The sequence below is a fragment of the Lipomyces oligophaga genome (assembly GCF_038497815.1).
Source record: "Lipomyces oligophaga strain CBS 7107 unplaced genomic scaffold V1516scaffold_7, whole genome shotgun sequence".
NCBI lineage: Eukaryota > Fungi > Ascomycota > Lipomycetes > Lipomycetales > Lipomycetaceae > Lipomyces > [Lipomyces] oligophaga.
This window is the reverse complement of record NW_027117791.1, coordinates 1-21864: the sequence shown is the minus strand read 5'-3', so window position 1 is coordinate 21864 and position 21864 is coordinate 1. Positions and strand designations below refer to the sequence as shown.

At 39.3% G+C, this 21864-nt stretch overlaps 8 protein-coding genes across 8 annotated transcripts; 5 read left to right on the top strand and 3 right to left on the bottom strand.

The window, feature by feature from the left end:
• Positions 1-1514: 1514 nt before the first annotated feature.
• On the top strand, positions 1515-3809 carry V1516DRAFT_503575 (general substrate transporter). The gene has a single exon (XM_066919119.1). The coding sequence runs from the start codon at positions 1779-1781 to the stop codon at positions 3381-3383; it is 1605 nt and encodes a 534-aa protein (XP_066775473.1). The 5' UTR covers positions 1515-1778; the 3' UTR covers positions 3384-3809.
• Positions 3717-5476, bottom strand: V1516DRAFT_679394 (enolase C-terminal domain-like protein). Its single transcript, XM_066922916.1, has 4 exons — positions 5065-5476; positions 4748-5007; positions 4459-4695; positions 3717-4394 (listed from the first exon to the last, which is right to left on the bottom strand). The coding sequence occupies exons 1-4, from the start codon at positions 5315-5317 to the stop codon at positions 3930-3932; spliced, it is 1215 nt and encodes a 404-aa protein (XP_066775472.1). The 5' UTR covers positions 5318-5476; the 3' UTR covers positions 3717-3929.
• A 125-nt stretch (positions 5477-5601) lies between these two features.
• V1516DRAFT_679392 (NAD(P)-binding protein) lies at positions 5602-6547 on the top strand. The gene has a single exon (XM_066922915.1). It carries the CDS (start codon positions 5666-5668, stop codon positions 6464-6466), a length of 801 nt encoding a protein of 266 aa, XP_066775471.1. The 5' UTR covers positions 5602-5665; the 3' UTR covers positions 6467-6547.
• Positions 6291-8564, bottom strand: V1516DRAFT_679390 (Dak1 domain-containing protein). Its single transcript, XM_066922914.1, has 3 exons — positions 8400-8564; positions 7330-8352; positions 6291-7273 (listed from the first exon to the last, which is right to left on the bottom strand). Exons 1-3 carry the CDS (start codon positions 8503-8505, stop codon positions 6657-6659), a joined length of 1746 nt encoding a protein of 581 aa, XP_066775470.1. The 5' UTR covers positions 8506-8564; the 3' UTR covers positions 6291-6656.
• Positions 8324-11960, top strand: V1516DRAFT_679389 (uncharacterized protein; the record flags this gene model as incomplete). Its single annotated transcript, XM_066922913.1, has 3 exons — positions 8324-8536; positions 8584-8946; positions 9012-11960. Coding segments are annotated over exons 2-3 (2636 nt in total), but the record flags the coding sequence as incomplete, so codon positions are not given.
• A 184-nt stretch (positions 11961-12144) lies between these two features.
• On the bottom strand, positions 12145-13113 carry V1516DRAFT_665781 (3-oxoacyl-reductase; the record flags this gene model as incomplete). Its single annotated transcript, XM_066920698.1, has 3 exons — positions 12145-12537; positions 12592-13035; positions 13090-13113. The coding sequence occupies 3 exons, from the start codon at positions 13111-13113 to the stop codon at positions 12145-12147; spliced, it is 861 nt and encodes a 286-aa protein (XP_066775468.1).
• Positions 13114-13596: 483 nt separating this feature from the next.
• On the top strand, positions 13597-15441 carry V1516DRAFT_686999 (uncharacterized protein; the record flags this gene model as incomplete). The annotated part of the gene is made up of 1 exon (XM_066923699.1): positions 13597-15441. One exon carries the CDS (start codon positions 13597-13599, stop codon positions 15439-15441), a length of 1845 nt encoding a protein of 614 aa, XP_066775467.1.
• Positions 15442-16422: 981 nt separating this feature from the next.
• Positions 16423-17831, top strand: V1516DRAFT_686998 (uncharacterized protein; the record flags this gene model as incomplete). The annotated part of the gene is made up of 2 exons (XM_066923698.1): positions 16423-16541; positions 16589-17831. The coding sequence occupies 2 exons, from the start codon at positions 16423-16425 to the stop codon at positions 17829-17831; spliced, it is 1362 nt and encodes a 453-aa protein (XP_066775466.1).
• Between the last annotated feature and the right edge of the window lie 4033 nt (positions 17832-21864).

Below are 21864 nucleotides of genomic sequence, written 5' to 3'. Positions count from 1 at the left end.
GACATCCGGCTTTAGAATTTGTTAGCTGAGCCTGAGCTGCGGACGGCTAATTAGATCCAAATGTGAATACTTAGGTACCTTAGTATCAGCTGAAGTACGAAAACAGCATTTTGTAGTATTGTAGTAATGACTTACAGCAGTATAGCTATTCTTGTCAAGGAGTGTGCCAATGGATTAATTCGCAATCTTAAATCTAATATTTCAAAGATTAGAAGCTAGTCCTAGTGGTCTTTTGAGATTCATTTTGTTAATATGTACGTTAAGTAGCTAATGGGAGATTCATTTTTCTATTCAGGTCATGTATAGTATTTTGGTGAGAGCTTAACAAAACATACAAAATTGAGGCAGCAAGATGCTGAAGATCCCTTTTATTTTACCCTGAGCAGCAACCAACTTAGATAGACTATTGTAAGTCAGTATATCTATGACATGCTTGAGCTTTGCAATCTCAATAGTCTAGCACATGATTGAATGTGTATTAAGTAAAATTACTACGCTGTTTTAGCCCAAGTCAAAGTATTTCTTAAGCACTTTGCACACTTATTTCAAATCTGAAAGTTCAAGATTTGATCTCGATAGTAAGCCTCCAAAAAATTAAACACTCTAAATTCGCATTTGTTGTTAATTGCGTAAAAACCTTCAAGTTCATTTCAAGAGAACATGGTGCTGCTAATGGCATGGAAAGCTTGTATACTAGCTCTGTAACAAATGTGTCCTTAACAGGCGGGATTTAAGATATATTGAGAAGTGAAAATGCTGTTACGCTAACAACTTTGCTAGTAGCTTCTAAAGATAAAATTCGAATAAGCTTATCAATGCTGCAGTATAGAGAATTGTAACAGCTGCTGCTGACGCGGGGAAAGATACGATGCATCCGACAATTACACACAGTTTGGAGCGCTTCGAGGAATATATTAAATAAATATCTAAAATTGCAGAGAGCGATTCCTAATCAAAAATATCTTGCATAGATTATTGGATATGATTTGATCAGCGAGTATATTAGATGCAACCTAGTAGGACTCGAAACTCGCAAAGCATAGACTATACGCTTCGCTTCCATTATATTGCAGTAAGTACAAAGTAATATGTGATTTCTACCGGCTTATTTGCGAGTTAAACTGATTCTACTCATATTTTACTGATTATAGTATCATTTCGTATGCAATTACTCTGCCTTGATGACAATATCTTGCTTCTTTGGTCATGTATCCAAACAAGAAACTTCCCTCTTCGAGTACTACCTTTCAATTCTCTAAACCGTAAATAAACAAATTATTACTCTACAAGGAAAAAGTTTTTGACATATACCGTTATATAAATTTCAAATTTGAGTGTTTAATATTGGATTCGATTATTGTCTATCATGGAATACAGATTTTGCGAAATTTGTCGTTCGCTGAAGATATTACCGTCATTGCTAAACTATTCAAGGGTTTAGTGTGACCCCGCATTTTGACTTCATTTAATACCGTCGTTAGCCGCCCAGACCTTTACCCCACAATTTAGTTAGAGGGAGACTAGTTGGACATTATCTGTTTTTACCCGCTTTGTGGCGGCAGCACCGGTTCCCCAGATGAAATAAAGATTGATATTGGAAAAATATGTTGCCAATCTTAACCAATGTAATAGTAATTTGATATAAAGCTACAGCATTCCTCTCGCATCAGTTTTTTAATTCTTACCAACTCTCACGCTTTCTCGTTACTTGCATTGTCCAAAGTACTCTATTCAACTCTATTAACTCTTTGATATACAACTCAGTTACAGTCTTTAACATGACTTCTAAAGAACTCAGTGATTTTGTTTTGCACCAAGAGCAAACAATCGCGACTACAATTGTGAATACAAGCCAGAGTATTGACAGGAAGAGTATATGTCTTAATGTTGCTGAGCAGTTGGATTCAATTGAGTACAAATACGGTGGTGCTTATGTTTGGTATATCGCGGCTTCAGCAGCAGTTGGTGGTCTTTTGTTTGGCTATGATCTTATTGTCATTTCAGGTGTTCTTGTTATGATTGGCGATGATTTACACGTTGACATTAATTCAAACCGACAAGAGCTTCTCACATCAATTACTTCGGCAGGCGCCTTTCTTAGTGCATTGGCTGCTGGATTGGTACTTGACCGTGTCGGGCGACGATTTGTTATTGCTTGCGGTGCTTTAATTTTTTCAATTGGCAGTATAATTCAAGCAAGCTCATATTCTATCGAACAACTAGTCGTTGGTCGATTCATTGTTGGTGTTGGTATTGGTGAAGCTGCGATGGTAGCACCAATCTATATTGCAGAACTTTCACCTGCTAGACTGCGTGGTCGTTTAGTTACTCTTGATGCTTTGGCAATTCCCTTTGGCGAATGCATTGCGCAGGCTGTGAACATCGGCTTTCAATATGTTGCACATGGTTGGCGATATTCCATTGCTATTGCAGTTATTCCGTCAGTAATTCTATTTGGTTTATGTTGGATCATTCCTGATTCACCTCGTTTTCTAATTCAGAGAGGCCGAATTGAAGAAGCTAAAGCAATTACAGCTAAAATCTACGTTAATGCAACACTAGAAGAAGTCACGAATAAAGTGGAATTAATACGCGAACAGTTTCAGCGAGAATCTAGTCTGCATAATTTAACTTTAAAGGAACAATTTCGTTTACTTTATCATGATCGAGCAAATCTGATTGCTTTGATTGTCGCATGTGGACTTATGGGTATTCAGCAATTTGCGGGTACAAACGCTCTATTCTATTATGCGCCTACCTTATTCGCTGTGGCTGGTTTCGACAACTCGCTAGCCGTATCTGTAGTAACTAACGGTGCTAATTTCTTATTTACTATCTTCGCTTTGGTCTATCTTGATTCCATTGGTCGACGTCGTTTCTTGGTATGGACGATGTGGGGAATGCCTCTCACGCTTGTTATCGCCGCAGTCGCTGTTCATTACATCCCAATTAGTTCCGACCTGACAGTCACGGAAGAGAAAATTACTTGGGCTAGTATCGTTATTCTCGTATGTATTATTATGTTCATTGCGTTTTATGCAATTGCTCTTGGAAATATTCCCTGGCAGGGAACTGAACTATTTCCGATGGAAGTGCGCTCGATCGGGACAATGATGATTACACTCACTTGTTGGGGCTGCAATATTGTTGTCTCCGCAACATATCTGACTATGATGAAAAATATTACAGTCTCCGGTACATTTGGTGTATATGCAGCATTTACTTTTATTGGTTGGGTTTGCGTTCTTTTATTATATCCTGAAGTATCTGGACTGTCACTTGAAGAAATCAAAGAAGTTTTCCAGCATGGATTTGGTGTCCGCTATTCGCTGCAACTTCAGAAAGAGCGTAAGAAAATTGAAAAACTGAATAGAATTCAATGAATTTCAGTTTATTGTGTTTGTGTTGAAAGTCTAAAAATAGTGATATCAATTCCATGGGATGGTAGAATAGCAAACAATATGGGAGCTATTACTTAGGGCTTGATAGTAAAAAGTGCATTTGGAAGAAATCACAGAAAAATATTTCTGTTGAATTTACCATTTCCCAAATGTTACTTCCCTATCCATTAGGAGAAATGCTCGAATATTTCCGTTCTTTTCAGTTGATTCATTTCTCCCAACTGCGCAGCTGATTGTGAGCGGGCTCATAGAAATTGCCAAAAATCGAAATACCATTAATTTGACTTTTCTTCTACGTGCCGATTATGAAATATGCTGCCTTTATCTTATACAACTATTGTACAAAATTTAAATTTGTATACTATTACACGGTGTTTAAATATGCATGTTTGAAACTCATTTGAGCAGCTATTCATTCTGTGACTTATAGGCAAGGACTATTTCAATTACTATTTCAATTAGTTTGTCAAAGTGCGAAACTCGTATCCAATATAATTCGAGAAAACAGGTATAAAGGAAATTCAACAATCACCATTCACGAATTCCACCATCAGGACCTCTCCATACTGGATTTCTCCACGAAAAATTTTTTGAGTCCATGGCGGCTTTGCGGACAAGATCTTCATTAATCTCAATTCCAAGACCAGGTGCTGCTAGCGCTTCAATCATACCATTATTAACCTTGAAGACATCTTTGTCAACAATATAAGAGAACAAATCATATTCAGACCCAAGGTTATAATGCATTTTCCACGACATCTCACAAATGAGAAAGTTAGGAGTTGAAATTGCAATCTGCAAGGATGCTGCAAAAGAAATTGGACCAAGCGGACAATGAGGTGCGACACCTACATCATAAGTCTCTGCCATGGAAGCAATTTTTTTCGTCTCAGAAATACCTCCGGAGTGAGAGATATCGGGCTGGATCACATCAATACAACCTGCTTCAAGGTATGGTCTTACCATCTGTCGAGTAAACAATCTCTCGCCAAGCTATAATGTAATAAATTAGCAGGCATTATCTCAAATAAGAAAAATATACCGAAGGTGTACATACCGCAATTGGGATTGTTGTTTGTTGGTAAAGCTTACTGAGCTCTTCCACGTGCCCTGGAAGTAATGGCTCCTCAATAAAGAGAGGAGAGTAGGGCTCCAGCATACGTGCAAGTTGTTTGGCCATAGTTTTGTGTATCCGACCGTGGAAATCAAGTCCGACATCAATGCCAGTTGATCGAACATCTTTAATTCTTTCAACTGTGGCCTTAAGGTCATCCGGAGAAGCGAGCCATCCAAGCTGAGTAAATATTAGAAGCCAGCTTTAGAGCTTAAATCATCAGAGAACTTACAGATTCTACAGCATTCATTTTCACGGCCGTAAAACCTTGCTCCTTGCGATTTTGAGCTTGTTTCAAAACATCTTTAGGACGGTCTCCACCAATCCATCCATATACAGCAACGCGATCCCGTACCTTTCCGCCCAGAAGCTGCCACACTGGTACACCAAGAGTTTTGCCCTTGATATCCCATAAAGCTATGTCTAGACCCGCAAGCGCAGACATAAGAACTTCTCCTCCTCTATAAAAGCGGTGCCTATAAGCACTTTGATCTATTAATGAATGTCAGTAAAAGCTGGATATTTCTATGCTTAATAACTGAAACTTACAGATATCTTCGATATTGGCGGCTTCCCATCCAATAAACCGTTCCTTAAAATCTTCAAATGCACCTTCAACTGCCTCTGAATGACCTTCTAAAGTCCCTTCACCCCATCCCACAATGCCTTTCTCAGTTTCAACTCGAACGAACAGCCATCTGGGCGGAACTCGAAAAGTTTCAATTGACTTGATTTTGTCCGATGACTCTGCTGATAAGGCACTTAAACCCTTTCTGTTGTCTGTTTCAAGAGGAGAAGGCATTGTGTTTGTGCAACTGAATAAAATTATGTTTTGAAAGACTTGATGAAATCAATACTTTTATTGAAATGGCATTTGAGCAAATAGGAATAACATCTAGTTTTTAACTTAGAAGTAGATTCATATATAACCTGGGGAAAGATTGCCCATTAGTCATTGTAGGCAATGTGAATATTACCGGTAACGGAATATACTGCGGGGAAAGCCTCCCGGGCCGGCTAATTAATTACCGTCTACTACCGTTTGATATGAGCGGCTTAACAGAACTATTTGCTAATAAGAAACCAGAACTCTGCTGGCTCCTTTTTGCCTGTTATTCTACTATTATTTCATAATATATTCATATTCATAATGGGCGTATTTGGAACTCAAGCTCGAGACCTTTTCTCTTTAGAAGGAAAGGTTGCAGTTGTGACTGGTGGTACTAGAGGAATTGGTGCTGGAATTTGTATAGGGTTTGCTGAAGCTGGGGCTGACGTAGTTCTTATCCAACGCAGTGCTACCAATACATCCACCAAAGACGCGATCGAGAAGATGGGAAATAAGGCATGGATCGTTCAATGCGATTTATCAAATGCTGAAGAGGTTAGAAAGGTCACCAAATATATTACTGAAGATCTTGGTCTTTTAATTGACATTCTCGTCAATTGTGGAGGCATCCAGCGCAGGCATCCAGCAGAACTCTTTCCTGAGTCGGATTGGGACGAAGTAATTCAAGTCAATCTGAAATCGTGTTGGTGTTTGGCTCGCGATATTGGCCGTCATATACTTGAAACCAAATCTCAGAGAAATGGAAGTCGTGGAAAAATTATCAACATTGCTAGCTTGGCTTCATTTCAGGGTGGTATAACAGTACCAGCATATGCTGCCGCAAAACATGGTATTGTTGGTTTAACTAAGGCTCTTTCAAATGAATGGGTCGGCAAAGGAATTAATGTGAATGCTGTTGCTCCTGGATACATTGCGACAGAAATGAATACAGCGTTGATCGAAAATCCCACAAGATCAAGACAGATAATGGAGCGTATTCCGGCTAATCGCTGGGGTTCTTCAGAAGACTTTAAAGGCGTTGTCATATTTTTGGCCTCGGCTGCAAGTGACTATGTATCTGGTGACGTTGTAACTGTTGATGGGGGTTGGATGGCCAGATAAATGTATTTCTCAATACTGGAAATAAATTGTCGCTTTCGTAATATTTTGTGTAAGAAGTAGAGAGCTCAAAATAAATTCATCGATAGCTATCATTTGTCTTATATATGGAACTTTGCTGCTTTGATTTTTCAAAAGCATGTATCCATTATCACTCCTAAAAGCAGAAAAAATTTATGATAAATATTCACGTTCAATCTTTTACGACAAAACTAGTTAGACCTTCCACAAGCTCTGCAATCCCTATTGCACCCGGGTCTGGTACAATGTCATAGCCAGAAGCATCCACATATACTGCTCGACCTAAACTAGCATTCATTCCACAAGTGCTTTCTGCTCCTTTCCGAGCCGCAATAGCAGCTTCGGTGGAGCTTTTGGTGAGCATCAATGTTTCTACGAAAGGTACAAGCGCATCCATCAAGGTCCTATCACCAACACGTGCTGGTGTAGCAAGATATAATTTTTCTAGTGCGTCTCGAGCAGCAGTAGCCCAGTCATTGACATCGAGCTTTTTCTTGCAAGATGTCACAGCAGTGGCAAGTGCATGCAAAAAAATACCAAAAATTGCTCCACTGGTACCATCCATATTTTTCTCAATAGCATCAGCTAATTTGGCCAGAGTTGTAACTGTAATATCCTCCTTGTCAGATAAATTAGATACAAAATCTGAAGCCGCGGTTGCTGCACGTTTGAGAGTATATCCGCAATCACCATCACCAACCACGGTGTCAAAGTTCGTGATTTTCGGTTCTGCAACAATCACTTTAGCAGCAGCGTTTGTTACGGCCCTCTTAAAAGATGATGTGTCAGCTACATAGGTTAGAAAAGATAGCAAACAGCCTGAAAATCAAATTAACCATACGTACCAATCACAGTCAGACCACCAGTAACTTGAGCAGTCATATTGGGCACACGAAAATTTTCAATAATTCGACTCCTCACATCTTCGACTCCCGCTAGAACAGTCCCAGGAGTAAATCCCACAGCATTAGTAGGTGCATCAAAAAATGGAAGTAAAGCTGTTCGCGTCTTCAAGAGTGTGATACTAAAGCCGGGTCCGTCTAAACTTGTCATATAAGTTCCACGAAATAAACGTGATGGCCGTAGACCACGGGCTGTTAACTGAGAAACAACCTCAGCGGTGATCGATCCAAGTTCAAGAGGAGAGAGACCACCCAAATTATTTAAGAGCAAAATTATTTCCTCGGAATCAGCAAAGTCAACGAAAGATCGTTCAGGATCGTCCTGTAAAACAAGTTGATCAATCAAAGTGCTGACAATCTCTGGATGTTTTGGAATAGGACTGATCCGTTTGAAGCCACGTTCATTATGAATCCCTAAGCCAAGCTCAACTTCATCAGGACCCAATAAATTCTCTTTCTCAATCTTACGGCCTGGAATATGAACATGTCCAAGCGAGACACCAATTGTCACTAAATTTGCAGCAGTCTCTCTTGCTATAGCTGCAATTTCCTCCAGGCTCTTATGTTCCGCAGAAAGTGCTCCAGCAATTTTATGTACCAGAACAGTACCTGCCAATCCTCTGCGACCGACTTTGCCAGATTTGGTCCTGCCAACAGCAACATCATCTCCAACAATAACTATTTCAACTGGGATACCTTGGCTTCGCGCCTTTTCTGCGGCCAAGGAAAAATGGAAAATGTCTCCAGTATAATTCTTGATGATTAGAAGAACTCCAGCCGGACCGTTGTTAGCAGAGCCAATCGCGTGCGATATTTGAGCCACTGAAGGTGAGGCAAATATCCAGCCAGAGACAGCGGCGGTGAGCATACCCGCCCCTACAAATCCGGCATGTGCCGGTTCGTGGCCTGCGCCACCTCCAGATATCACTGCTACATCCTTGGAGTTTTCAGAAATCTGAGCGACAACTATGTATTGTTAGTAAGATATCAATAATCTCTAAATAACATCCTACCTTTCTGATCCTTGTAATAAATTACCTCAGGATTAGTAAGTACTAACTCCTCCAGAGCAGTGAGAACAAGAAAATCGATATCTGACACAAAATGCTTTGTCGACATTTCAAATGATCAATTTAATATCGAATTTTTGGTTGGTATACCAGCAGGTCCACCATCTTATATGTAACACTATTATAGTATTCGGTAAAATTAAGGCTAGTTTCATCGGCTATCGAAGGAAGAAGACCCATTTAGACGTCTTTCAGAACGCCGCGCTTGGGCGAGGTCATCGGAAAAGCGGTCTTCCCAATTTCCCCGCAACCTCGCGGCATTAGATCTCAACAAGCAGTGCAATGAGATTACGGATCTAGTCTTGAAGTGACTTAGACAATAAGTAATTTTTGTTACTACCATATCTAGTGATAAATTACAATGGAACAAGAGAATCTCGATTGCAGAGAACGCGGCCAGATGAATCATAGTGCTCAGCAGAGCCAAAAACTTGTCGGCGAAAAGCTTCGTCGAGCTTACCGAGCATGCAGTAATTGCAGGACTCGAAAGGTAAATAAATCGGCTTTATCAGTGAATTTAGCAGACATTTGAGCTAATAGCTGGATATTATATAGGCACGGTGTATTTTTCGTGATTCTAGATACAACCAGCCTTGTGAAAGATGTCAACGAGAGAATAAGCAATGCAACTTTCTTCCTAGCCGACGAGGAGGTCGAGCCAATATTGACAATGCGCGCGCTCTCCGCGCAACAGCAAATACTGCACCTCTGCAGCCGATTTCATTAGCTTTGAATACAACGGATTCGTCCGCGAGAGAGCAGTTACAGGAAGCTTCATCAAATTTGCCGTTACTTTCTAATGACGGTGTTTCAACATCTGAAATGACCGTAATAGAAGTTCCGAATTCACATATCACAATTGCAGAGCCGGAGACGATAGGGGCAGATCTTTTACCTACTGGAGAGCATACTTTAGCCTCACAGTCTTCTAATGAGCAAGGTAGTCCACAAAGTACTAGGCCGCAGAAGCTCTCTATCTCTAAAGATTTGAATTTAGACACCGAGACTTTAGCATTTTCTTTGATTCGCAACCCATCTGATGCTCTCAATATTCTTGCTCGCGCAGCTGAGCATATGAGTGATAACGAGAGCCATAGTGATGAAGAATCAGTGAAATATTCATCAAATATGGATGCTAACGGAAATGGCACAACGGATACAAGCACTATAGGTTTCGACAATGATGATAATGCTTCCGGATCAATTCATAATCGTTCAGACGAAGCAGTAAATTATAGTGATCAGCACAGATCAGATTCGTCAGTTAATCCCAATATAATTTCGCAAGTTTCTATCTCAGAAGGTTCTCAAACAAGTGAATCTAGTGGACATCACATCCGCCCTTCATCTAGCTTTCAAGACAGGATCTCCGAATTTTCTCTCGTTAAACTTGGACTGTTAAACCCGACTCAATTGCGGACATTTTTATCCATCTACTTTAGTCGACATCATCATTACTTCCCAATCATCCCATTTTCAAGTGCTCCTCTAACGGATGAACTTGTAAGCGAATTTTGTGTGCATGAGCCTTATCTTTTAACAGCAATGGTTATTGTGTCTGCACGTTATGAAAATAGAGCTATACATGACCGATGTTGGAAGTACATGCAGAATCTAATTAGCGGATTGATGTTTGGAACTACCCCAACCGTGGGTGCGATTGAATCTCTGTTACTTCTCTCTGAAAACATTCCGCACATGCCCGGCATTAACACGATACGAGTGCACTATCATGAAGAATGTATGGCCTGGACGTTGATTGGTCTAGCCATTCGTTTGAGCTACTTCTTGGGTCTTGATCAGAAAACACTTATCAGACCGACTGATGTCATGGATGATGAAACTCACCGTGAACGTCTCGTATGGACATATTGTTACCTGCATGACCGACAAGAGTCGATACGACTGGGAAAAGCGTTTTGGTCCAGAGGGCCAGGCCTATGTTTTCAGAATCCAGATGTTGGTGTCTCGATAGTACTTGACTCTGCTATGAATTTTCCAACCTTATCTACCAAAAATGGTAATCCTGAAGATTACGCATCTCATGTCCAGGCCCAGATAGAATTAACGCAGATTTTGACTAATATTCATGATACTCTATATCTTTCGCGCGACAGAACAATAGCGTTAGTTTGGGTTGGTGAATACTATCGAATTCTTGATGAATATACCAGAACTTTTACAGCATTTAGACTTACGTGGCAGCAAAAATCATGGCATACATTTCCGCTGAATGAGACAATGTGGATCACGTTTCACTACGCAAAATTATATGCCTATGGGTTTGCATTTCAGAGCCATCTAAGGCGCAAACTTACTCGGTATAAAGAAGATCCAAATGCTCCTCCTATAAATACATCATTGGGAATTATTGTTTTTCCCCGTGGTCTTACAGGATCTCCAGATGCTAAATTCATACTGGAATCGGAGAAGGCTGCTGTTGAGCTCCTGACAATCTGCATAGATAAGCTCCATAATGGTGGTGCTCTCGCCTACCTACCCTCTCGGTTTTACGATTATATTTCTTATGCAGTAGTATTTTTGATTAAAGTAGTTTTTACAGGAGCCGTAATACCCAAAGATCAGCAGAATGTCATGAGTCTTGTGCGCAGAACAATTTCTACATTTGTTGAACTTTCCTTAATTACTGATAAGCAGCACCCTTTAGTCAGACGAATCAATCAACTTTACACCCTTATTAACAAACTATGGTCTGCTGAGGGTGGTCCTATTTCTTCGATTTCAGCAATGACTACGACAGTAAACACGCCCAAGAACCACAAATCTCACAATCAAAACGTTGGAGAAAGACAAGCGGATTATTCAAACAATGATACAAGCTCGGGTCTACAACCTCAATCGGAAATGGACTCAGAAAACCCATTATCAATTTTGGACGAAGGTCTTGCTAATATCATGGATTTACTTCCTGGTGAATTCCAGCCTACTGAATCAGAATGTTCTGATAGTGGTGGTGCGGATTTGACATCATTGTTGTCATATGATATAGATTCTGAAATATGGATGTCATATTTTGATTCATGGTCGTATGATCAGGCTAGTTAAGCGAATTTTCAATGCTGTTGTAATTTGAACGATCAATATACCTAAAGATGATTCTTAAGTGTTAGCAGCTATTTTCTTACATCAGCTAGAAGGAAAACTAAAGTGTGTTTGTAACGAGCACGGACTGGAGCATGTAGATGACCATGTATGTATTATAAAGGCTTAAGCACCTTGATTAAACTTCACAAAAAGAAACTCTTAACTCTAACAGTATCTGCTCTGTTAAATAAGACAGACTCTCTATGAAACTAATCGTCATAATCAGAAAGCTGGACTTCCGCCTCTGTTCATATTCTTTAAATCCATGTCATCCAGTAAATCCATTTTATTTCCGCAGCTCTCTCATTATTTATCCTTTAGATTATTCCAACTGTTTTAATATCTTACTGTACATCTCATAACTGCCACGCTGATTCTATGAAACCCAGTTCATAATGCGCTATTATTTTACATTTCTAATTATTAATTTAGAAACGTATGTTTATCCAAAAATATGAACACGCGGCTCAGTCACAATTTTTACTGGAAAATAAACTCTGAATAATATCTTGAAAATAAATAACTATTATTCCGGTGATTAGTATATCCACGGATTTGATAATGGTCATTATTTACGTCGGAACTACTCTAAACCAGGAGCCAATTCTCGCGGATCCTTTCCACCTGGAGTTCGCGAAGTAACAAGTCTCCAAGCAGAGTCAACCCGAACATCTTCGCCATTTATAAAGCCATTCTCAACTAAATAAACAACAGTGCGAACGATTTCCTCCACTGGAACTGGTCTGCGAGGAAAAGCAGCATGACTTAGTAAATCATCGCCAAAGTAGCCGAGGAAGTTCGAAGTCATAACAGATTGAACGATAGAAGGTGATATAGAGTTAACTCTGATACCAGAAGGGCCTAAGAAATCACTGAGAGTGCGAGTAATACCAGCAACAGCCGCTTTGGTAGGACCATAACCGAGAGTTCGAGCATAGAGTCCATGTGCCGCAGCAGAAGAAAAATTGATGATTACCTAAGTCAACTGGTAAGTATGCAATTTAGAAATACAATGTATTTGATATCTTACTCCACGTTCTTCATCAGTTGTCCAAAATTTTGAAGCTGAATCTGCCGAGGAACCTTCTGGATGATTCAAGGGCTTGTTAATGGCATCGGCAACTTGTGCATTGATTACGAAAGTGCCAACAGTGTTGACATTCAACATCTTGATAAAATCAGGAATGGAGTCCGCAATATCATTCGACCAAGGTCGCTTAATAGCGATTCCCGCACAGTGTACTACACCTTTCAGATCACCAAGAGTCTCTACTACTGCCTCGACAGCAGCTTTGGTTGACTCAGGATCGGAGATATCAGTATGGACATAGAAAGCTTTGGTGGAATGAAGCTCCTTCGCCAGAGCAGTACCTTTACCCTCAGGTACAATATCAAATAAAGCGACCTTTGCTCCACGAGAAAGGAAGTCTTTTGCTACTGCCTTACCGATTCCACCAAGACCGCCAGTAATAATCTATGGTCTTGTTAAAATTTACTTCTCTCTGATAGAAAATAGTGCAATACTCACAAAAGTGTGTTCTTTGATCTTCATCGTAAGAATGTGGGGTTTACTGAATTTAGTCCTAAAGTTTGCAGGACAGAGGGCTTTGACTGCTTTAATAATATTGCAAAATAAGACAAATAAGGAAAAAAAATGGAACTAGTGGCTATAACATCCTTGAAATAATTGTGCAAAAAAAGTTATTTGATCATCCTGGGATTGCCGACAAAGTTAGAAATGATTGCGGTTGTCGACGGCAAGATTCAAATTACCCCGCAATCACGATTTCAGTACTCAAGACTAACGGCATTCGACGGCTCGGAAATTCAGTAATTGATAATCAAACGGAAGATTAGAAAATAACAGATTATGTACATTCAAACCGATTCAATCCGGTGATTTTTTCGATTCAGGTAAATCATCCAGAACCAGCTTATATTTTTTTGCATTTATAGGTGGCCTATTATCGCCCTTTCGTCAGTCGATTTCCTAGTCCCAGTATTCTTGTTAGATTTTACTTCCAAATTATTCACAATGGTTTCTTACATTCCAGTTCCTCCTCCTTCAGTGCTTCCGTCAAATGATATTTCTTCCTCTTTGTCGAATAGTGAAGTTCATGAAATTGCATCCAATTGGACCGAGAGATTCAATGCTGCTGTAACTACTGCTGATGCAGCTGCCTTTGACAAACTCTTCGCATTGTCCGGCTACTGGCGTGATGTTATCGCGTTTACTAGTGATATTCGCTCCATAGCTAAGCCTAATATCAAACAAGCTGCGTCTGATCGTCTTTCTATTGCAGCAGCTCGTGATGTTACTATTACGAGCCCATTACCGGTTGTTGCTCGTCCATTTCCAGATGTCTCTTTCATTGAAATCCATTTCACATTTGATTCCAAGATTGGTCCGGGTGTTGGAGTTGCAAAACTTATTCCTGAACAAGAAGGCCCTTATACTGCTTGGGTTGTATTCACAACTCTTGATGGTATCCATGGTTCACCAGAACTTACTGGAGCTCACCGTATTAGAGGAGCTCATAATACAAAGCAGTCTTACGACGCAATTCGATCTCAGGAAGTTGAAAATGCTTCTCCTGAAGTTATTATTGTTGGTGGTGGTCACAATGGTCTCGAAGTGGCAGCTCGACTTAACTCACTTGGAATTAAATCTCTTGTGATAGATAAGTACGCACGCATTGGGGATAATTGGCGTTTGCGGTACAGATCTCTTTCACTTCATGATCCTGTTTGGGCTAATCATCTGGCATATATGCCTTTTCCACCGACATGGCCGATTTTTACACCTTCCGGGAAACTTGCAAACTTTCTCGAATATTATGTAGATGTCCTAGAAATTAATGTGTGGACATCCTCTAGCGTCGTTCCAGAGAAGACATTTTTTGATTCAGGAAAGTGGACTGTCACAATTAATCGTGATGGAGTAGAACATTGCTTTGCTGTTTCACATCTTGTCATGGCCACTGGTCTTGGTGGTGGACTTCCAAAAATGCCTCCTCCTTTCAAAGGACAAAATGTTTTCAAAAAGCCTTTGCTTCATTCTTCTCAACACGGTACAGGTTCTGATTGGTCTGGGAAAAAAGCTTTGGTTGTTGGCGCATGTACTTCTGCGCATGATATTAGTCTGGATTTTTTTAATAACGGTGCCGATGTAACGATGCTTCAGAGATCACCAACTTATGTTATGTCCGTGAAAAATGGAATGCCTATCGTGAATGGAACACTATTTTCTGAAGCAGGTCCACCAACTGAACTCGCTGATAGAATTGCAGAAAGTACTCCCAAATTTGTTGCAAAGTTATTCCATCAACGTATCATTCCACAAATTGCAGCTCTCGACGCCGACCTCTTGGAAGGTCTCAAAAAAGCTGGCTTCAAAATAACAAGTGGTCCAGATGGTTCTGGCTTCTTGATGTTCGCACTTGAGAAAGCAGGAGGCTATTATTTCAATACTGGCTGTTCTGAGCGAATTATTTCTGGAGATATTAAAGTCAAAAATGGGGAAATAGACTATTTCACCGAGACTTCTGTTGTGTTCAAAGATGGCTCACAACTTCATCCCGATGTCGTTGTGTTTGCAACTGGTTATACAGGTTTCCCCGATACACTCGCCGAAATTCTTGGTAAAGATTACGCTAAACTCTTGAAGCCAGTTTGGAGTCTTGATGATGAAGGTGAACTGAAGAGTGTCTATAGAGACTGTGGAATTCCGAACATGTATTACATGGTTGGAAATTTGTCGGCAGCTCGATTCGGCTCGAAGATTTTGGCATTTCAAATTGCTGCTGAGCGTAATGGACTTTTGGGTGACCGCTACACGATTGAAGCTCAAGCTAGATCCGAAGATCAGAAGATTTTGTAGATTTGGAAGCTCTTTTTTTTAGATCAGGGTAGATCTCTTGTTTAACAGTGTCTAATTCTGAATAGATTTGATAAATCGATTATAATTAAATTGTTTAATGAGAATGCTAACTCAGATATCATCCTGTGACTTCTGCAGATTAGAACCAAATGTGTCTTTGCAGTGGTTGTCCCAAAAACTAGTTTAAACTATATGACACATCCATAAAAATTGATTCGCAGCTGGGTGCTGAGACCTAAATTCTGGCACACTCCGAATTGGTCATCTTAGATCAACTCAACCCTCAACCCTCCACGATGTTCGAATTTTTTGGAATGGATATTGAAAACTAAATCGAGAGCGACAAACTAAAAGCGGATATTGTTATGTGATAAAAAACTTCTGGTAGTGAGGTTTAACTCGATATTTGCGGGCTCATGACCTAACAAATTGGGGCCTAAATTCTTTCGTTCTAGTCGCGACGGGAGACGCGGGCGACTTTAAACGCAGCAGCTAGCGGGTGCGAATTGGAACGGCTCCCTGCGGCATGCCAATAGGCATTTAAGCTACCTCCCAGCTCAACCGCTGGACGCTCAGCCCAAATCTAAAATTTATGATCTAAAATCCCTCAAAACCTTAATTTATTCGAGAGTGAAGATCATGCAGGAGTCATTCCAGACTTGCCTTACTTATTAGTTGCCCTCATAAACTTCTTTTATCCCCTACCCAATGCTATCCAAGCTTACGCGTTATCACCGGACGCGCCCTTCCTAACCCTTCAACTTCTGCCCTCTCCTGCTTCTAGCTTTCATCTTTTTTTCGCATTCATCATTCCCTTTCCTCCATTCTTACCTCAAATCTTTATACATCTCCTTTACCATCTTTGAACTCATTGCGCCAGTTCACTATTTATTCGATTTTTTCTCTGGATTTTCATTGTCTGAACTCAATACCCAATCTTCATTAGTCGTCGTACCTAACTTTCAATTTCCATTCTCTACAATGGGTTCTTCTTTCCCAGCCGCGTTATTTTATTGGCGTAGAAACTTTGCGACTTATATTCTTTTCACTTTCATCATCCTTTTTTTCTTGGTGTTCGAACATTCTTCATTTACTTTCCGGTACTATTTTCCTGTGTTAAGATTCATTTTTAGCTAATTTTTTTTAGTTCTTTTAAGACAGAAACAATCCCTCCATCTTTACAACCTTCTTCCTTAAATCTACCTCCACAATGTATAGATCCTTATAGAATCCCCGGTCATCTTTTACTACCTCCCGTCGCTCCTTACGAAGAAGCTCGCTGGTTTCCTTTTTATCCCGAACATCTTTTGGGTCATGATGGCTTGCGAGATCCTGCCAATATGACTGACGAGCAAAAAAATTTCATATTCCCGCCTGATGCTGTCAATAAACCTCTCCTCAACAAACTCATCCCTGAGAACGTGGCCTATTCTTGGTCTCATGCCCTTACTGAATATATGAATCTCACTCGGACGAAACAGAATCAAAATAAAAATCTCGATGGCGATCCGCTAACCGGCCGCCAAAAAAAAAGATTGGACTTTCTCTCGAAACATCTTCGTTGGTTGCAAAATAAACGAATTCTGATTTTTGGTGACTCTGTCGATCGTATGATGGATTTATTTCTTTGCTCTCGCCTTGGTTTGACTGGAGACAAACATCCTGAACAACATACGGTGGCAAGCTGTCACGTCCCGGATTTCAACTTCACAATTACACATTGGCATGTTGCGAGCATGGCACATGAGAGAAAAGAATGGTGGTGGCGCGAAAATATGGAGTATGTGTCATTTGAGGATCGCCAGAAGCATATTTTTCAGCAAGAGGTTGACCTTGTGAAGGGGATTGATGGGCGCGGACCTGATCTAATTATATTTCAATCTTTGCTTTGGGATGCTTTAATGTTTGAGCTATCTCAAGAATCCGCATATGGTGACAACGAAAAAAATCGTTTACCTTATTTTTCGGAACTAGAATATTTTCGTGATCGATTTCATTTATTCATTCGGTATATTAAGGATTTGTTTAACGATACGCCTATGCTATATCGTTCTGCCATTCCACGTCGGGGAGAATCAAAAAATTCACTCTATGTCACCGGTCTTGACCGCATGGCACGTTCTGTTGCATATCACAACGACATTGAGGTCTTTGAGTGGTGGAAAATGGTAGTTGGCTTCCCAAATATGTATAAAGACTTTATACATATTGATCAGTCGCCATTGTCATCTCTATATAGTGATATGATGCTCTACTATCTTTTCCGTGCCTCCGGCGGACTTGAGATAAAGGGGAAAATCATTGCATATCCTTCTGACCGGCCATCTATGTCAAAAGCCACCAGATGGGCTGAATGTCATTCATACAACATGATTAATATCAACCGATAACCTTATCTTTTATACTACTCACACAAAAAGGTAAAAGGAAGTTTACAATCAAATCAGAAATCGCACAAAACCACTCATTCTCTGGTCGCAATCTCAGAATTAAACAATTGAGAAATAAAATACATAAACATATTTTAATGTTTTTAGTACGACGACAATTTGCACAATTAGTTTTGTTCCCATTAATCCAGCTGTTTTGTTAACAATAGCCGTACGCTTCAAAACAACCATAACTCTCCATTTCTAGAAAAATCTAACACTTTGCTCAAAAATCTCTCATCTACAGGAATCCTCGTACAAAAAAAAGTCTACGGTATCAGATAGTCTAAAGGATTCAACCTCACTAGGATCAACAAGTAGCCCGAAGTTACCTAGGAAAAGTATTCTTCGGCAAAATCCAAACAATCACTCAAAATCCTACCGCAATTATACTGCGAATTGAATGGTTACAAAGCATTCCTTCTAGACGGCTTGTGATAATAATAAATAAATCAATAAAATTAATTCTCAAGTTCATCTGGGCTGAAAGGTTCTCCGGGCAATCTTGTGAAACTCCGTCCTGCTGGGGATAGAGCATTGCAATTATTGCTCTTCAACGAGGAATTCCTAGTAAGCGCAAGTCATCAGCTTGCGTTGATTACGTCCCTGCCCTTTGTACACACCGCCCGTCGCTACTACCGATTGAATGGCTTAGTGAAGTTTTCGGATTGCGTTCAGGAGATGGGAAATCGTTTCCAGAAAGCGAGAAGTTACCCTAACTTGGTCATTTAGAGGAAGTAAAAGTCGTAACAAGGTTTCCGTAGGTGAACCTGCGGAAGGATCATTAGAGAATTTAGCTACCTAGTAGCTCTTCTTTTTTTTTAATACCTAAACATTGTCTGAATGAAATTTTAAACTCAACGTCAACGTTAGAGTCAACGTTAGAGTCAATCTTCTATGTTAAGCGCCGCATAGGTTCTCTCCCAGATGCGCAGTCAAATGCAGCGGCCATATAAATCAATTAGGGATTGAGGTAGGGATTGATAAAGTAAAGTAAGGTTAAAAGAGAAAACTTGAAAATTGAAGGTTAAAAATAATAGGGTATGAAATTAAATATAAATTAGGAGAAAGTATTGAATTAATGAAGTTGAAACAGGGTAATTGACATAATATATAGGCAACTCTAATAGTTTGAGTGAGAATTAATATCGGATTGCATATTAAAGGTTTAAAACACAATGCATGGTTAAATTAATATTTGTTTCAATTACCCTCCAACCCCTAAAAGAGACGAATATAAATAGGCCACCGATTTTCCTGGAGGGTGGTAAAAATGAATAAGGTGGAATCCCTATAAGGTATTTCACGTGCTATATACTAGGGTGAGGGCACGATTTCGAGTACAAGTCTGCCAATTCTTGCTCGATCGCGCTCATTCAACTGTATTGTTTTTCTTTCTTGGTTGATTTATTTATTCGCCAAAAATTAAAGCGATTTTTGAAATGCTTTGCAATGCTACCGAGCAGACCAAATTATTGTCACAACGGACCAATCACAGTTAGCTGAGGCAAAGGGTCGGGGATTCGAAATCTACAAATAGGCGTCCCGCCCGCTTCCCGCTCCAACCTTTTTAACCAGCTCTTTATTCCTGCGCCGAACGAATTCCAGGAATTTGCTAGTTGTTGACGAGTATTTCTTCTGTCCGTATCATATAATTTGTTTACATAATAGTTGTGACTAACATTAACCAGACTTACCAGACTTTTAACTTAGAACTCCAGTATGCAATTCTGCGTCGAATGGTTCGAATTATGTGAATAGTAGGGTCAATCATTTTCTGTCTTACAGTTGTCTAACTAGGCATTTAGGTTGATTTAGAAGATTGAATTATACGATATATGGCTATTCGGCTCGCTCATGGAATCTGTTATAGCTGCAGAATAAATAGTAGCATCCAGTTCCGAGCTATTGGACGAGTATGCTGAATATATTAGCTATTTAGGAATTCAACTCGATTAGATTTATTAGGCTTTACTATTGCTAGTATTAACTTGAATGGTATGTGTTTGACGATCGGACAGTGGCATGACCGGTGCTTGCAATCATTTATTTCTATTGAATAACTAAAATATTCGGTTTACTCGATAATCTACACTTTTTAGTGATGTTTGAAGACAGAACGGTGAGGGCAAACTATTGGAGATAAAGAGGGTTTTAATACATGATGGCTGTGTATACCAAGATACTCAGATGTCTATTATTCAGATACCCGGATACCATTATTCCTATATATCAATATCTCAATATATCAATCAATCAGTGTATCAAGATGCAAAAAAGATGAGTGGAAGTAAACTGGTTCTCGATATGAATTCTTGATTTGAAAAATCAATACTGTTGGTCAATTAATTGCAATTGAGGATATGCTTGACTTTGCGTTGGGTCGATAGCAGATTGATTTCACGAGTACTGACAGGGTATGCGATTAGAATAAACAGAAAACAAATTACTTTTGGATTTTTTTGTATGAAAAATAGATGTTCAGTATAGGGAAGTTTGAATGGGTACAAAATTCGAGGAAATTCCAATTGAATAAATGAAGATAGAAGAATAAAAAACAAATGAGATGTAAAAATAACAAAACAAAACAAATCTAATGCCGAATATTACCAAATAAAATTTTTTTAACTTATTCAAAACTGGCAGAACAGTTTGATGACAAAATCTACCTATATAAGTTGGTGGGTATAAATGCAGATAAAATGGGAAAATGCAAGGCCAAAAGTGGAGGTAACAAGCAACTAGTCACAATTTTATAAAACCAAAATTGATCTTATATTCAACAAATGAATACCAAAACAAACGTCATAACTGCATAAAACTATTAAAAAAACTAAAAACAAGAAAGTAGAGAACAATAGAAAATTAGACGAGATATGACTGACAGAGCGAGAGGGAGCAAACTTGCTCAGATGATAGGAACATTCAAAAACATAATTGAAACCGAGCTAAAAATACCAAATTAAAAAATTAGTTCATTTCCGCAATTGATGACAAAATTAGGTAGATTGAGCACTACGGTGTTCAAACAAGGCGATCCAAGGGGAAAGGCAAAAGCGATATGAAAAAGTATGAGTGAGAATGATGAGGGTGTGTGTGAAGTTCGCCCAACGTTAAGTAATGGGAGGAAAGAGAGCGATGGGAGAAACTGATAAGTAACAAGTTTGAAACGGACCCGAAAAAAATGGGAGTGAGGCTTAATAGCAAAAGTACCCAAGCAGTACAGGCCCCAAACAATGAAAAAGCCGCTGGGGAAAGAAAGAGTTACAAAATGTAGCTAAACTCAGATTGGGGTTCGTACTTAAAAGCGTGAAGCAAGCCAATTCTACAAGTGAGGGGAAGTTAAGGCAAAGATGGATGAAATACAAAAACGAAACTAAACAATAAAAAACTAACAGGAATAAACCAACAGAACCAAACAAAGTAAAATGAGAATCCACTCAAAAAACATCAAAACCAAATCAAACCCTCAAACCCTCAAACCCAAAAATATTACACAAAAATTCATTGAAGAAACAAATTTAAAAAATTTTCAATGACGCATGCCAAATTCAAAACGTATAATTACAAAAACATGACTATGATAAAAATGAAAACAAAAGCAAAAAAAATTTTCCAAAAACAAAAAAACCAGGTATCCACCAAATAAAACTAGACAAAAAACAATTGCTAAAACAATAGACCTTTTCTTAAACACGCACAAACACAAAACACGAAAAACTAAAAAAACAATATTCAAAACTAATTAGAAGACAAAACGCAAATAAATCTAAAGCACAAAATATCAACTTAGGCACAACTACCAACCCTTTTCTCCAATATAAGGTTGTAGAAAAATCCTATGTAATCCGTAATCTGCTGTAGTAGTTAAGCGCCGCATAGGATTTCAAATGCGCAATCTCCCAATATAAGGTTATAGAAAAATCCTATGTAATCTGTAATCCGTTGTGGTAGTTAAGCGCCGCATAGGATTTCAAATGCGCAATCAAATCCA

Bases quoted from the DNA above. Each gene is read 5' to 3' on its own strand.
- V1516DRAFT_503575 (XM_066919119.1), top strand. From the start codon at position 1,779: ATGACTTCTAAAGAACTCAGTGATTTTGTTTTGCACCAAGAGCAAACA.
- V1516DRAFT_679394 (XM_066922916.1), bottom strand. From the start codon at position 5,317: ATGCCTTCTCCTCTTGAAACAGACAACAGAAAGGGTTTAAGTGCCTTA. The intron at 4,696-4,747 runs GTAAGTTCTCTG...ATATTTACTCAG, and splicing joins AAATGAATGCTGTAGAATCT to CTTGGATGGCTCGCTTCTCC. The intron at 4,395-4,458 runs GTATGTACACCT...ATTACATTATAG, and splicing joins AAACAACAATCCCAATTGCG to CTTGGCGAGAGATTGTTTAC.
- V1516DRAFT_679392 (XM_066922915.1), top strand. From the start codon at position 5,666: ATGGGCGTATTTGGAACTCAAGCTCGAGACCTTTTCTCTTTAGAAGGA.
- V1516DRAFT_679390 (XM_066922914.1), bottom strand. From the start codon at position 8,505: ATGTCGACAAAGCATTTTGTGTCAGATATCGATTTTCTTGTTCTCACT. The intron at 8,353-8,399 runs GTAGGATGTTAT...AACAATACATAG, and splicing joins TTATTACAAGGATCAGAAAG to TTGTCGCTCAGATTTCTGAA. The intron at 7,274-7,329 runs GTACGTATGGTT...TAACCTATGTAG, and splicing joins TGGTGGTCTGACTGTGATTG to CTGACACATCATCTTTTAAG.